The 15,811-nt window shown below is 41.8% G+C and overlaps 1 protein-coding gene and 2 non-coding genes across 3 annotated transcripts; all 3 read left to right on the forward strand.

The window, feature by feature from the left end:
- Positions 1-30: 30 nt before the first annotated feature.
- RPS3A (ribosomal protein S3A) lies at positions 31-4,792 on the forward strand. The gene is made up of 6 exons (XM_027513428.1): positions 31-191; positions 893-996; positions 1,359-1,546; positions 3,578-3,786; positions 4,295-4,404; positions 4,625-4,792. Exons 1-6 carry the CDS (start codon positions 130-132, stop codon positions 4,744-4,746), a joined length of 795 nt encoding a protein of 264 aa, XP_027369229.1. The 5' UTR covers positions 31-129; the 3' UTR covers positions 4,747-4,792.
- Positions 2,828-2,894, forward strand: LOC113875213. The gene has a single exon (XR_003506210.1). It is a non-coding gene; the product is annotated as a small nucleolar RNA SNORD73 (small nucleolar RNA).
- Positions 4,027-4,095, forward strand: LOC113875214. Its single transcript, XR_003506211.1, has one exon. It is a non-coding gene; the product is annotated as a small nucleolar RNA SNORD73 (small nucleolar RNA).
- Positions 4,793-15,811: the final 11,019 nt, after the last annotated feature.

Here is a 15,811-nt window from a genome sequence, read left to right on the forward strand (position 1 = left end):
TGTTGTCGCGATATTCTTGAGGCCGGAAGAGCGTAATGTCGAAGGTCACGTAGACAGCGCGTCCCGCCCCGCACGCCTAAGTTCTCGCGCGAATTGCATTTCCGCCCTTTTGGCTCTCTGAGCGGCACCATGGCGGTCGGCAAGAATAAGCGCCTTACGAAAGGAGGTAAAAAGGGAGCCAAGAAGAAAGTGTAAGTGGCAACTGTCGCGGCCTCCGCTTTAGGGGACCCCTACCGGAGTCGGCGAGCGGTCTGTGAGCCGCAGAGTAAGCCGGATGGCGAGGATTCTAGTTGGATTGCGATGGCCGTGCGGGGTTGGTAAACTGCGAACCGCGGCCCGGCGGAGGCCGGTGCTGCTTTGAGGCGGGCTGACTGTTTCCCCCCCTGGCCTTCTGGGCCTAATGCACGCCCCTTTTGAGTCAGATTTCTGTCGCGAGTCGGACAGGAGTTGTGGGGTCATGGGTTCGTAAATCCCACGGATAATACTGGAGATGTCAAAGACACTTCTGTGGTTCATTCAGGACCCCGCGTCTCTCCGCTGCTTGGGCCGGGTGGAAGCTGGAAGTTTCCTGTAAGCTAGCACGAGGTCCTAAAGTGTGCGGGTTACCAGGGTGTGTCTTCACGAAACAGTAAAAGTGAAGCGACATTGCTTGTCCGGAGGCAGTGTTGGTATGGTGGAAGGACCCATGATGTGGGCAGAGGGTATATGTTCGTGGCATAATTAATTGACTGGAATGTCAGGTCTGCACCAGGACCTGGTGAGAAGAGCTAGATTTACGTGTGCGTCCCTTACCTCGCTGAGAGGAATTTAGTTAGCTGTTTAAAGTAATTAGAATGAGGAAAGTTCAAAACAATTACGTGATTTTAAAACTTAAGCATGTTTTTAAATCCAGGGTTGACCCATTTTCTAAAAAAGATTGGTATGATGTGAAAGCACCAGCTATGTTCAACATAAGGAATATTGGGAAAACATTGGTCACGAGAACTCAAGGAACCAGTGAGTATCTTACTCTCCGTTTGTGTTTTTATTCCATTGAGACATGCGTGTATCTTGGTCTACTATCCGTTCTTTGGTGGGATACTTAAAGAAATGTCAGCTTTGGATTGCGACTTTGGCCCCACTGGGGACTGTTTGTCCTGGGGTGCTTGTGGAAGCAAGATGGTACTTTAAGAATTACCAGTAAAACGTGCATGGTTGGTTTTGAGCTTCCAGTAAGCACTGTCAATAAGTCATTGGTGACCATATGGATTTGGTTAACAAAAGGTCTTTATAATTTTCTTAGTGCTTGAACATTAACTTAGCTGGCTTGGCTTTGTTTATGTTGTTCCTAACATTAACAATTGATTCTTGTTTTATAGAAATCGCGTCTGATGGCCTCAAAGGTCGTGTTTTTGAAGTGAGTCTTGCTGATCTGCAGAATGATGAAGTAGCGTTTAGAAAATTCAAGCTAATTACTGAGGATGTTCAGGGCAAAAACTGCCTGACTAATTTTCATGGTATGGATCTTACCCGTGACAAAATGTGCTCCATGGTCAAAAAGTGGCAGGTGAGGAGAAAATGCATGGTGCTGCAGTGTGCATGACCAAAGATGTCATGATTTCATGTCGGGCAGGAGCATGCTGTGCAGTTGAGGTTTAGATTTCTTTTCAAGTCTGTGGTATTTTCTTGCTATTGAGTGTGGACTTTTGAACTTGAGCAACAGCAGTGGTGGTGGTGTTTAGTTACTCAGTTGTCCCCAAACTGTTTGTGTGACCCCATGGACTGTAGGTGGAAAAGCTCCTGTCCATGGGATTTCCCAGGCAAGAACGTTGAAATGGGAGCCATTTCTTTCTCCAGGGGATCCTCCCAACCAGAGATCCAACCTGTGTTTCCTGCATTGCAGGTGGATTCTTTACCAATAAGCCACCCAGGAAGCCCTTGAACTGAGTTCAGGATTTAATATTGGATTATCATCAAAATTTTTTTTGCTGCATGAATTAGCACAGGTTTGCAGTTTAGGCTTTGCCTGTCCTCAGAACACCTTTGAACTTCAGAATCTTGTGAGTTTTATCATGAAAGGGGCTATTGGGTTAGTTTTATCTATTGTACTATACAGTAAGAGAGGCAGAGCCTCTGGAGTCAGATTGGAATTTTGTTTCCTTTTCCCAGTTATAGTCTCTGAAAAGTAACTTTTTAGTTCAGTCCGTTCCAGTGGCTCAGTTCTGTCCAACTCTTTATGACCTGGTGGACTGCAGCACGCCAGGCTTCCCTGTCCATCACCAACTCCTGGAGCTTGCTCAAACTCCTGTCCATCGAGTCAATGATGCCATCCAACCATCTCATCCTCTGCTGTCCTCTTCTTTTCCAATGAGTCAGTTCTTCACATCAGGTGGCCAAAGTATTGGAGTTTCAGCTTCAACATCAGTCCTTCCAATGAATATTCAGGATTGATTTCCTTTAGGATGGACTGGTTGAATCTCCTTGCAGTCCAAGGGACTTAATAAGAGTCTTCTCCAACACCACAAGTTCAAAAGCATCAATTCTTTGGTATTCAGCCGCCTTTGTGGTCTCGCTTGCACATCCATACATGACTACTGGAAAAACCATAGATTTGACTAGACAGACTTTTATTGGTATAAAAAGTAACTTACAGCTTGCTAAGCCTTGGTTTTTTAAAAATCTAAAATGTAGGTAAGAACATTAGCTCATGGAATCAGGATAAAATAAAAGATCCATGTAAACATGCTTTGTACAGAACTTGTTAACAGAAAGCATTGCTACAAGTTAGTTTTAACTACAGGAAATAATGACATTGGTTGAGATACCATTTGGGAATGTTTTATGTGGGAATGAATGATGACAAAATGTTTCGGTCCCAAATGACATAATGATTATACCGTTACATTTCTGACATTCCCCTAAGGTTTTATAGTTGTATTTCTGGAAGTATTTTAAGGTTTTTCACTATGATTGCATTATATTCGTTTTTTAAGGCATAAAATTTAGAAAATGCAAACAGGGCAAATCTTCTGAATTTAGGTAGTGTTGACTATGGATTTTTAAAAATTATGTTTTAGCCATGAAATGGAATATTTAATCCTTATTGTGGCTTTGGTTTGGAACATAAAGGACATTTTAAAATATATGTGTTTCATGTTATTACATTAGATGTCAGTAGAGTCTCTTAGAACCCATTTTTTTGTTTCCTTGCAGAGTTAAAAAATGGATTGGGGGAGGAGCAGATTGTTAAAGGCTAGCATGTGTATGTAAAAGGCGGTTCTTTGCAGATAGTGACAGTGAGGCTAGAGAAGCTACCTGGAGGAAAGAGAGGGGGGAAGACAGCCAAGAGGACTCGTTTAAATTAGATATGGAGGATAGTAAGAATTCAAGATACCTGTTGGTAAGCTCACTTCAAGGACATTAACTCTGTAAATTAAATATTTACATTTAATTTATATTTGATTTAATACATATTTATATTATACTTGATATTGTAAAATGAATACTTGACCTTCCACTTTTTTAAAATTGGAATTTGAGGGATAAAAATGGATAACTTTAAGTCTTGTATAACTGACAGTGTCATTTTTTTCACTAGACCATGATCGAAGCTCACGTTGATGTCAAGACTACCGATGGTTACTTGCTTCGTCTGTTCTGTGTGGGTTTTACTAAAAAGCGCAACAATCAGATTCGGAAGACCTCTTACGCCCAGCACCAGCAGGTGCGCCAGATCCGCAAGAAGATGATGGAAATCATGACCCGAGAGGTGCAGACAAATGACTTGAAAGAGGTGGTCAATAAATTGTAAGTGTTTTCCTTACAATACAACCGTCAGATAAGGAAAAGCATGTGAGACAAGGTGCTGTCAAAACTTTGTTTAAATCCTCTGAAACTAGCTGCATCTCTTGAAATGAAAGCATGCTAAGTGTTCAGTAAATGGTACTTGGTTTCTCATTTGGGCATTTAGTGAGACTGGAATCTCAGGACTCATCTTTGCCTTAGAAAATACACTGAGTTGACAAACCTTTCGTAATTAAGTATGGGAATAAATGATGACAAATGTTTCGGTCCCATATGATGTCTGATGATAAAACTTAACATTTTTCTGATGTTCCCATGCAGTTGCTTAGACCTGTGTTTGGAAAAGGTATAACGCTTGGATTCAGAAGGCTCAAGTGCTGATTTTGCTACTAAGTAGCTGTATAATTTAAATTATTTAACCATCACTTATGAAGGGGCAATAACAGAATGAAGATAATTGTGGATTAAATGAAGTGTAGGTTTATTCTAACTTATCATTACTGGTTTGCAGGATTCCAGATAGCATTGGAAAAGACATAGAAAAGGCTTGCCAATCTATTTATCCACTCCATGATGTCTTCGTTAGAAAAGTAAAAATGCTGAAGAAGCCCAAATTTGAATGTAAGTGAAGTCACAGGATTTCTGAAAGAAAATTGTGTAGAAAAGTAGTTTGTGTAGAAAAAGTTGTTTTTTTGTGTGTGTAGAAAAGTGTTGTTATTGTTTTTTTGAGGCCAGATGTTGCTTTTTTTCCTCCTGTCTTCCCTGTATAGTATTATAGAGTACTAATAATATGTTTTAAGATATGGTAGGCTGTAACTAACAGTTTTTTCCTTCTTTTTAGTGGGAAAACTCATGGAGCTACATGGTGAAGGTAGTAGTTCTGGAAAAGCTACTGGGGATGAGACAGGTGCTAAAGTTGAACGAGCTGATGGATACGAGCCACCAGTCCAAGAATCGGTTTAAAATGCAGACTCTTAATGGTGACAAATAAAAGATCTTATTTGTGGTATTTTTTCCCTGATCATTCTTTTTAAATAACCTGACAGCTTGTTTAAAATGTTCTGATTTGTGGTGAAGTTTTCTTATCTTTTGTGTATAATTTTATTTAGTTACTAAGTAGCCAAGAAAGAGTAACATCTATTTTAAGCAGGAATGGTCTGGAAGTATTATAGATGGTGAATAAAAGGAAACCCTTTCTTTACATGGTTGAAGTTTTAAAAGCAAAAGTCAGTCAGTCGTATCTGACTCTTTGGCAAGAATACTGGAGTGGGTTGCCATAGCCTTTAGGGATAATCCCAACCCAGGGACTGAGCCCAGGTCTCCTGCACTGGAGGCAGTCTTTTCCATCTGAACCACCAGGGAAGCCAAGGTGGTTCTCAAATCTCTGAAAGGCTTATTAAAACATTGCATGGCCTTGCTCCCAGAATTTCTGATGTTGTTCTAGGATGAAGTCTGCAGGTTTGCAAATTTTCAGGTGACGCTGGTGACAAGGAACCATACTTTGTGAACCACTGTCCTAAACCACACAATGGAAAGAGCTTATTGCCGTTTAGGTTTTTGTGGGTTTGTCTTTTTAAAATATAAATGCTGTCTTCTGTTCTCTAGAGGTAAATCCCCCCCTGAAAACCGTAATGGTCAAGCTGAAGTTAGCTAGACAAGTAGAGAAGCAGGTTATCGGTCTCCTATTGAGTGGGCATTTGTCTGCCATCCAGTGTTTCCTGGTCACTCGCCCATTCTGTTCTATACCTTCTCCGCTCAAATCTCTAATTTTTCATTCTCAGTTCAGCTGATGGCCTTGCTTCTTGAGAGTAAGAACCTCAGAATTTCCTGTTATTTCCACCCTGCCTCATGTTGGGAAAGACTGAGGGCAAAAGGAGATGGGGTGGCAGCGGGTGAGATAGATACCATCACTGACTCAATGGACAGGAATCTGCAAACTCTGGAAGATAGTGAAGGACAGAGATGCTTGGTGTGCTGCAGTCCGTGGGGTTGCAGAGTCAGACACAGAAGCATCAGATTCTACCCTCTGTTCTTGGCTCCATCAGTTCTCGCCTTTTTCATTATTCCTCTGCCAGTCTCAGCATACAAGCAAGTCCTCTGCCTTTCCAGATCCCTATTCAAGCTCATAGCAAAGCTCGAAAGAGTTAGCCATATTTCTTGCACTTAATTTTACTTTCCTTGAATCTGTTGCAGTTGGGCTTTTTTCTCTTTCACACTTTTTTTTTACACCCCACTCTTAACGGAAGCTGTTGCTGTTAGAATTAACAGATGTCATTGTTAAGCCAGTGGTTCATCCTTAGCTTTCATTTTACTTCTGTAACAGTGATAATTGACAGTTGATTTTCTCCTGTGTTTCTTAACTGTATTCTGGAATTGGACCTCAAAAAAGTTTGCCTCCCATGTTGCTAGCTACTTACTATTTGCTAGTTTGTCTCAGGCCTCAGTGTTGGAGGGCCCTAGGCCTTTTATGTTTACCAATATTCTTTCTAAAAACAGTCTTACTCAATTTCTTGGTTTTAAATAAACTGACTCAGAATTTTACTTCTAGTCTGTACCTTTTTTGAACTCCAGGTTTGTCCCTCCAACTCCCAATTTAATGTCAATAGGCATTAACATGTCTAAAATTAGATTCCTGAACAACTTCACCCATCCTATTTTACTTTTTACAATTTATTTTCTAAGTAAAATACTTACTTGGCTGCATCAGGTCTATGGCATACAGGCTCAGTAATTGAGATGCATGGACTTAGTTGCTCCACGGCATGTGGGATCTTAGTTCCCCAACCAGGATCGAACCCAGGTTGCCTGCATTGCACAGAGGATTCTTAACCACTGAAATACCAGGGAAGTCCCCCCATCCTGTTTTAGACAGAAGTACGTCCTCTGGTCATCTTTGATGATTCACAGTTCATTCAAAAGGAATCTGGCAGTCCAGTGGTTAGGCCTCTGCTTTCAGTGCCAAGGATACAAGTTTTTAATAAAGAAGAAACTATGTGGAATCTAACCATTTCTTACTGCCTCCATTTCTGTCACTTTGGAGGAAGTCATTACCAGCCTGTGCTTGGAATTGGTTGTGTTCAGTCTCTCAGTCTTGTCCGACTCTTTTGCAACTCCACAGACTGCAGTACACCAGGCTTCTCTGTTTTTCACCATCTCCTGGAGCTTGCTCAAATTCATGTCCATTGAGTTGGTGATGCCATCCAACCATCTCCTCTGTCATCCCCTCCTGCCTTCAGTCTTGACTAGCATCAGGGTCTTATGAACTGGCTCTTAACATCAGGTGGCCAAAGTATTGGAGCTTCAGCATCAGTCCTAATGAATATTCAGGATTCATTTCCTTTGGGATTGACTGGTTTGATCTCCTTCCAGTCCAAGGGACTCTTAAAAAGAGTCTTCTGTAACACCAGTTTAAAAGCATCAATTCTTCAGTGTTAGCCTTCTTCATGGTCCAACTCTCAAATCCATACATAACTACGGGAAAAACCATAGCTTTGACTATATGGACCTTTTGTTGGTAAAGTAATGTCTTTGCTTTTTAATATGCTGTCTAGGTTTGTCATAGCTTTTGTTCCAAGGAGCAAGTGTCTGAATTTCGTGGCTGCAGTCACCATCTACAGTGATTTTGGAGCCCAAGAAAGTAAAGTCTTTGATTTTTTCCATTGTTTCCCCATCTGTTTGCCATGAAGTGATGGGACCAGTTGCCACGATCTTTTTTTGTTTTTTGAATGTTGAGTTTTAAGCTAGTATTTTCACTCTTCTCCACTCTTCTCTTTCACTTTCATCAGAGGCTCTTTAGTTCCTCTTTGCTTTTTGCCATTAGGGTGGTGTCATTTACATTTCTGAGGGTATTGATAATTGTCCCGGGAATGTTGATTCCAGCTTGTGCTTCATCCAGCCTGGGATGTCACATGATGTACTCTGCATAGAAGTTAAGTAAGCAGGGTGATGATATACAGCCTTGATGTACTCCTTTCCCATTTTGGAACCAGTTTGCTGTTTCATGTCTGTTTCTAACTTGACCTGCATACAGGTTTCCTAGGAGATAGGTAAGGTGGTCTGGTATTCCCATCTCTTGAAGAGTTTTCCAGTTTGTTGTGATCCATACAGTCAAAGGCTTTAGCATGGTCAGTGAAGCAGAAATTGTGATGTTTTTCTGGAATTGTCTTGCTTTTTCTATGATCCAATGGATGTTGGCAGTTTGATCGCCCTGGTTCCTCTTTTTCTAAATCCAGCTTGAACATCTTGAAGTTTACGGTTCACGTACTGTTGAAGCCTGGCTTGGAGAATTTTGAGCATTACTTTGCTAGCGTGTGAGATGAGTGCAATTGTGTGGTAGTTTGAGCATTCTTTGGCATTGCCTTTCTTTGGGATTGGAATGAAAACTGACCTTTTCCAGTCCTGTGGCCACTGCTGAGATTTTCATATTTGTTGGCATATTGAGTGCAGCACTTTCACAGCATCATCGTTTAGGATTTTAAATAGCTCAGCTGGAATTCCATTGCCTCCACTAGTTTTGTTCCTTGTGATGCTTCCTAAGGCCCACTTGATTTCTTCTCACTCCAGGATGTCTGGCTCTATGTGAGTGATCGCACCATCGTGGTTATCTGGGTCATTCAGATTTTTGTATAGTTCTGTGTATTCTTGCCACCTTGTTAATAACTTCTGCTTCTGTCAGGTCCATACCATTTCTGTCCTTTATTGTGCTCCTCTTTGCATGAAATGTTCCCTTGGTATCTGATTTTCTTGAAGAGATCTCTAGTCTTATATTGTTTTCCTCTGTTTCTTTGCATGTTCACTTAGGAAGACTGTTGAACCTAATCCCTTGAAAATATTTGTCACTTGCACTGTATTATCTAAGGGATTTGATTTAGGTCATACCTGAAGGGTCTAGTGGTTTTCCCTACTTTCTTCAATTTAAGTCTGAATTTTGCAGTAAGGAATTCATGATCTGAGTCAGTCAGTTCCTGGTTTTGCTCTGACTATAGAGCCATCTCCATCTTTGACTGCAAAGAATATAATCAATCTGATTTCAGTATTGACCATCTGGTGATGTCCATGTGTAGAGTCATCTCTTGTGTTGTTGGAAGAGGATGTTTGCTATGACTATGCATGCATTCTCTTGGCAAAACTCTTTGCCAAGAGAGTTAGCCCTTGCCCTGCTTCATTTTGTACTCTGAGGCCAAACTTGCCTGTCACTCCAGGTTATCTCTTGACTTCCTTCTTTTGCATTCTAGTCCCCTATGATGAAAAGGATAGGTTTTCAATGTTAGTTCTAGAAGGTGGTGTAGGCATAGAACCATTCAACTTCAGCTTCGTCAGCATTATTGGTTGGCGCATAGACTTGAATTACTGTGACATCGAATGGTTTGCCTTGGAAACAAAGATCATTCAGTTGCTTTTGAAATTGCACCAAAGTACTGCATTTCAGATTCCTCACTTTCTAAGTGGCCCCCAAACGTGTGCTTTTACCTGTTAATCAGTAGATCCTGCTGATACATTCATCCTATTTAAAACCCCTGTCCTTCAGTCCTTTCCCTGTTACTTTTCTATAGTTTTAACTTGTGGTTACTAGGAAAATTCCATGTGGACAGCTTTTTTGGGGGGAGGAGGGTGGAGTCTGGCTCACTGCTACACTTTGCAGTGCCTTGAATTGAAGTTCAGTATTATTTGAATAAAGGAATGAATGGCATTCCCTTACTGAAGAAGCACATGTTTTTAGTAGAAACCAGTTGTAGGTTTGGGTCTGAAGTGACAGGTGCTTCCTTTCCAAGGTAGAAGTTGGGACTTGAGTCTATGGAGTGATCATTCAAGGTGGGGACCGGGAATGGAGAAGTGGTGACTTGCTGCTTCATGCTGGACTAGTAGGATACGCCCAGCGAAGCTCCAGTTTGCTACATCTCTTGAGTAGGGCTTGGCATGGTTCTCAAGGGTTCATGTGAAAACACTTCCAAAAATAATGGTTTTTTAAAAAATGGTTTGGTCTGATGATGTGTTGAAGTTAGCTTCCCATAGGTCACCATGAAGGTGGTTAACATCCATATAATAAAAAAGACTATAAGGGGTGATTGTAAGTTTCCCGCTTAGTATCATATATGTGATATGTAGATATTAACAAATGGCCTTTCTCTACTTGATTGTACCTAGAACAGTTTTGTAACCAGGGATATACATTTTGAATCTTCAAAAATGAGTTACTGAAGACCTTTATGTCAGGGCATGACTGAAATAGCAAAACTAACTCTTGATTTGAAACTGGCTTTTGCTTTAATGTGGACAGTTGAGCAGCACCATTAACTTGAGAGCAGAAAAGACTGCCAGGGGAGTATGCTAGATTATTGGACTGAGCCTAATTATACAAGTTCTTAAATGCAGAAGTTTGAGGCAGAAGTGGTGGTAACAGTGCAAGGACGGCCCAGTGTTGCTGCATCCTCTCTAAGGATGGAGACGGGGCCATGGGCCAAGGAAAGAGAATGGCTTGTCACAGTTGGGAAAGGCAAGGAGGTCCTCAGTGGCACACTGGCTGAGGGACATCCCACCATTATCCCACATGGCATGCATAAGCCTCAAAATACCACCACCACAAACTTACTGAGCAGTTTCAAACGTTCCTAGCACATGGCCCACTACATCTAAGTGCTGTGTAAACACTGCTTGCGCACTTGGCCAGAGCTTTTCCCTCAGCCCTTAGGTAGTCTCAGTGCTACAGGGGTATGTTCGTAGTGCCCACTTCCAGTCCTTAAGCTGGCTGCTCTATCGTTTTTTTGTTGAAGGTTCTTTTTTGGTTGATTGCTCAGGAAGTGCATTTTCTGAGTTCTTGTATGTTGAATATAGTTTATCATTTGCTTTATACCTGAAAGTCACTTGTATTGGATCTAAAACCCTCAGCTTACTTTTTGAGCATCTTAATGATATTACTTCTATTTTCTTCTGGCATAAAGCATTGCTAATGCAAGTCTGATGATAATTTTCTATTCCTTGCAAGTCACTTTCTGGTTTTGGCTAAAGCCAAATAATTTCTTGTTTAGTCAAAGTCATATAATTTTATAAAATACTTCTTGGTAGTAGTCTGACAGAATAGTCTCAGGTATGCAGCATAGGCATACCTTGGAGATACTGTGAGTTTGGTTCAAGACCACCTCAAAAAAGTGAATAATACAACAGAGTGAGTCTCAGGAATTTTTTGGTTTCCCAGTGCATGTAAAAGTTACATCATCTATTAAGGGTACAATAGCACTGTCTTTAAAAAAAAAACCCTACATTAATTTAAAAATACTTTATTGCTAAAAAATGCTGAACATCAATGAATCTTTAGTGATTCTTTACCAGCTGAGCCACCAGGGAAGCCCTACTCAGGTAGATGTGCAAAAGGCCAGTTCTCTGACATGACCAGTAGCACCAACACTCAGACTGCCCTCACACATGGCTCCATGTCCACTGTCATGGGCTGTGCACACAATAGATCTTCCTTGTGCATGACAGGCTCATGACTCCTGCCAGATTGGTCGGTTTGTCTTGATGTGGTTGGGGCTATATCACGCAGGCTGACTACTGACAGACTACACCGGTCCTTTGGTCACCTTTCTGGGCAGCTGCTGGTGCCTCAGCTCTACTGAGGCATTTTTAGGTTACAGTATTGCTGTCTCAGTCCAACCAGCTGACGGGCCGCACACCTGCAGCACTTGAAACCAAAATGCCATATGTATGACGTGCTTAGTTTTCTGGACCACTTAGAGTCTACGGGGCACTTTTTGTCGCAAAGGCCACCTGGCAAATTTGATATTTATTTAACAGCTGCCTGCTCTCCATGGATAGCTTAGCATAGCTGAGCATTAAAAAGCTTTCTGACTACTCTCCTCCAGTTCTACATACCTGACTGGGTCACAGACTATGGCAATGCCCCTAAAAGGATCATCTCATCTTGGTTGCCTCAGGGGTGATAATCAAAGTCTGGGTGAAAGTAGGGATACCTGGAGAAAATATGAAATTATAGGTACAGATTTTGTGGCAGTGAAGGGAAGACAACCTTGGCACCTGGGAAGAAAACGAGGGAGGGAAGGGGAGTAATTAATGTACTACGGTCCAGAGATCATCATTTCTCAACTGTGGGCCTACTGATATTTCAGGCTGGATAATTCATAGTTGTGAGGGACTGTCCTGTGCCATGTGGGATGTTGAGCAGTACTGCTGGCCTCTACCCACTAGATGCCAGGAGCATCTTTCCCCAATTTGTGACAAATGTTTTAAGACACTGTCAAATGTCCTATGGGACAAAATTTCCTACAAATGAGAACCACTACCCTTGATCCAAAGAATGCAGAGTTCCAAAGAATAGCAACAAGAGATAACCTCAGCAATCAATGCTAAGAAATAGAGGAAAACAACAGAATGGGAAAGACTAAAGATCTCTTCAAGAAAATTAGAGATACCAAGGGAACATTTCATGCAAAGATGGGCTTGATAAAGGGACAGAAATGGTATGGACCTAACAAGCAGAAGATATTAAGAAGTCGCAAGAATACACAGAAGAACGGTACAAAAAAAGTGTCACGACCCAGATCATCATGATGGTGTGATCACCAGCCTAGAGCCAGATATCCTGGAATGTGAAGTTAATTGGGCCTTAGAAAGCATCACTACGAACAAAGCTAGTGGAGGGGATGGAATTCCAGTTGAGTTATTTCAAATCTTGAAAGATGCTGTCAAAGTGCTGCACTCAACATGCCAGCAAATTTGGAAAACTCAGCAGTGGCCACAGGACTGGAAAAGGTCAGTTTTCATTCCAATCCCAAAGAAAGGCAATGCCAAAGAATGCTCAAACTACTGCACAATTGCACTCATCTCACACGCTAGTGAAGTAATGCTCAAAATTCTCCAAGCCAGGCTTCAACAATACGTGAACTGTGAACTTCCAGATGTTCAAGCTGGTTTTACAAAAGGCAGAGGAACCAGAGATCAAATTGCCAATGTCCGCTGGATTATCGAAAAAGCAAGAGAGTTCCAGAAAAACATCTATTTCTGCTTTATTGACTATGCCAAAGCCTTTGACTGTGTGGATCACAATAAACTGTGGAAAATTCTTAAGAGATGGGAATACCAGACCACCTGACCTGCCTCTTGAGAAACCTATATGCAGGTCAGGAAGCAACAGTTAGAACTGGACATGGAACAACAGACTGGTTTCAAATAGGAAAAGGGGTACGGCAAGGCTGTGTATTGTCACCCTGTGTATTTAACTTATATGCAGAGGACATCATGAGAAACGCTGGGCTGGAAGAAGCACAAGCTGGAATCAAGATTGCCGGGAGAAATACCAATAACCTCAGATATGCAGATGACACCACCCTTATGGAAGAAAGTGAAGAGGAACTCAAAAGCCTTTTGATGAAAGAGAGTGAAAAAGTTGGCTTAAAGCTCAACATTCAGAAAACTAAGATCATGGCATCTGGTCCCATCACTTCATGGGAAATAGATGGGGAAACAGTGTCAGACTTTATTTTTTGGGGCTCCAAAATCACTGCAGATGGTGACTGCAGCCATGAAATTAAAAGACGCTTACTCCTTGGAAGAAAAGTTATGACCAACCTAGATAGCGTATTGAAAAGCAGAGACCTTACTTTGCCAACAAAGGTCCATCTAGTCAAGGCTATGGTTTTTCCAGTAGTCATGTATGGATGTGAGAGTTGTACTGTGAAGAAAGCTGAGTGCCAAAGAATTGATGCTTTTGAACTTGTTGGAGAGTTTGGAAAGTTTACTTTGTTGGAGAAGACTCTTGAGAGTCCCTTGGACTGCAAGGAGATCCAACCAGTCCATTCTGAAGGAGATCAGCCCTGGGATTTCTTTGGAAGGAATGATGCTAAAGCTGAAACTCCAGTACTTTGGCCACCTCATGCGAAGGGTTGACTCATTGGAAAAGACTCTGATGCTGGGAAGGATTGGGGGCAGGAGGAGAAGGAGACAACAGAAGATGAGATGGCTGGATGGCATCACTGACTCGATGGACATGAGTTTGAGTGAACTCCGGGAGTTGGTGATGGACAGGGAGGCCTGGCATGCTGCAATTCATGGGGTCGCAAAGAGTCGGTGACAACTGAGTGACTGAACTGAACTTACCCTTGATCCAGGGCTTCCCTGATAGCTCAGTTGGTAAACAATCCACCTGCAATGTGGGAGACCCCGGTTCAATTCCTGAGTTGGGAAGATCCCCTGGAAAAGGGATAGGCTACCCACTCCAGTGTTCTTGGGCTTCCCTGGTGGTTCAGCTGGTAAAGAATCCACCTGCAATGTGGGAGACCTGGGTTTGATCCCTGGGTTGGGACAGTCCCCTGGAGAAGGGAAAGGCTACCCACTCCAGCATTCTGGCCTGGAGAATTCCATGGACAGTCCTTGGGGTTGCAAAGAGTTGGACATGACTGAGCGACTTTCACTCGCTCACCCTTGATCCAAAATTTCTATCTGGATCAAGTGGCTTGCAGGCCTGCTCAGTTGCTAAGTCATGTCTGACTCTTTGTGACCCCATGAACTGTAGCCTGCCAGGCTCCTCTGTCCATGGGATTTACCAGGCAAAAATACTGGAGTCGGTTGCCATTTCCTTTTCCAGGGGATCTTTCCAAGCCAGGGGTCGAACCCACATCTTCTGCATTGCAAGCAGATTGTTTACCCACTGAACCACCTGGGATCAAGTGGCAGTTGCAGCTAACAGTCTGACTTGCCACTGGGCTTGTCATAAACAGGAAAATTAATACAGACATGGTGTCCTGTGCCTGGTGCCATCAGCAGTAGCTCCCAACTGCAAACGTACAAATGTACCCAGAATAACACAATCTTGATTAAAACTGGCTGATCACATGGTTTTTACAATGGAAATATTTAATATTACAGCCAGGGGTATTACATAGTGATTTGATAATTGCATATATTATGAAATCACCACAATAAGTTACTATCCCCCTGAAGTTATTACAATAGTGACCATATTCCTTATGCTGTATATTACATTGGTTTATCTACTTTATAACTGGAGGTTTGTACCCTTTAATCTCCTTCACCTATTCTGCTCCACCCCTCCTGGGAAACCACAGAAAACTAATTTGTGTCTGTAAGTCTCTGTGGTTTGTTTCTTATATTCCACTTAAAAGTAAAACCATATGTTTCTCTCCTTCTGACTTACTTCACTTAGCATAATATCCTCTAGATCCAACCATGTTGCCACAAATAGCAAGATTTTTTAATGTCTAATATTCCACTATATATATATAATGTCTAATACTCCACTGTATACACACACACACACCCCACATCTTCTTTATCAGTCCTCTATTGTAAAAATGCTGCAATGAACACTGGTGCATATATCTTTTCAAATTCGTAAATACCTAGATTATACAGCAGTTCTGTTTTCAAAAGTTTTCAGGAAACTTCATACTGTTTTCATAGTGGCTGAACCTACTGACAATCCTACCAGCAATGAATGAGGGTTTCCTTTTCTCCACATTCCCAAAACCCATTTGTCTTTTTGATAAAAGCCATTCTGACAGGCGTGAGGTGTGGTTTTGATATGCATTTCCCTAACAGTTTGATATGCATCTCCCTAACAGTGTTTCATCAGAAACACTGGGCTGGATGAAGCACAAGCCGGAATCAAGATTGATGGGAGAAATATCAATAACCTCAGATATGCAGATGAAACCACTCTCATGGCAGACAGTGAAGAAGAACTAAAGAGCCTCTTGATGAAAGTGAAAGAGGAGAGTGAAAAAGTTGGCTCAAAGTTCAACATTCAGAAAACTAAGATCATGGCATCCGGTCCCATCACTTCATGGCAAATAGATGGGGAAACAGTGGCAGACTTTATTTTTTGGGTCTCCAAAATCACTGCAGATGGTGACTGCAGCCATGAAATTAAAAGACGCTTACTCCTTGGAAGGAAAGTTACGACCAACCTAGACAGCATATTAAAAAGCAGAGACATTGCTTTGCCAACAAAGGCCCCGTCTAGTCAAGGCTATTGTTTTTCCAGTACTCATGTATG

This window comes from Bos indicus x Bos taurus, chromosome 17, assembly GCF_003369695.1.
Source record: "Bos indicus x Bos taurus breed Angus x Brahman F1 hybrid chromosome 17, Bos_hybrid_MaternalHap_v2.0, whole genome shotgun sequence".
Lineage (NCBI taxonomy): Eukaryota > Metazoa > Chordata > Mammalia > Artiodactyla > Bovidae > Bos > Bos indicus x Bos taurus.

What these genes read in the sequence shown, in the direction of transcription:
- RPS3A (XM_027513428.1), top strand. Translation starts at nt 130, where the DNA reads ATGGCGGTCGGCAAGAATAAGCGCCTTACGAAAGGAGGTAAAAAGGGA. An exon ending in AAGGGAGCCAAGAAGAAAGT is followed by an intron (nt 192 to 892) that starts GTAAGTGGCAAC and finishes TTTTAAATCCAG; the next exon opens with GGTTGACCCATTTTCTAAAA. An exon ending in AAAGAGGTGGTCAATAAATT is followed by an intron (nt 3,787 to 4,294) that starts GTAAGTGTTTTC and finishes ACTGGTTTGCAG; the next exon opens with GATTCCAGATAGCATTGGAA.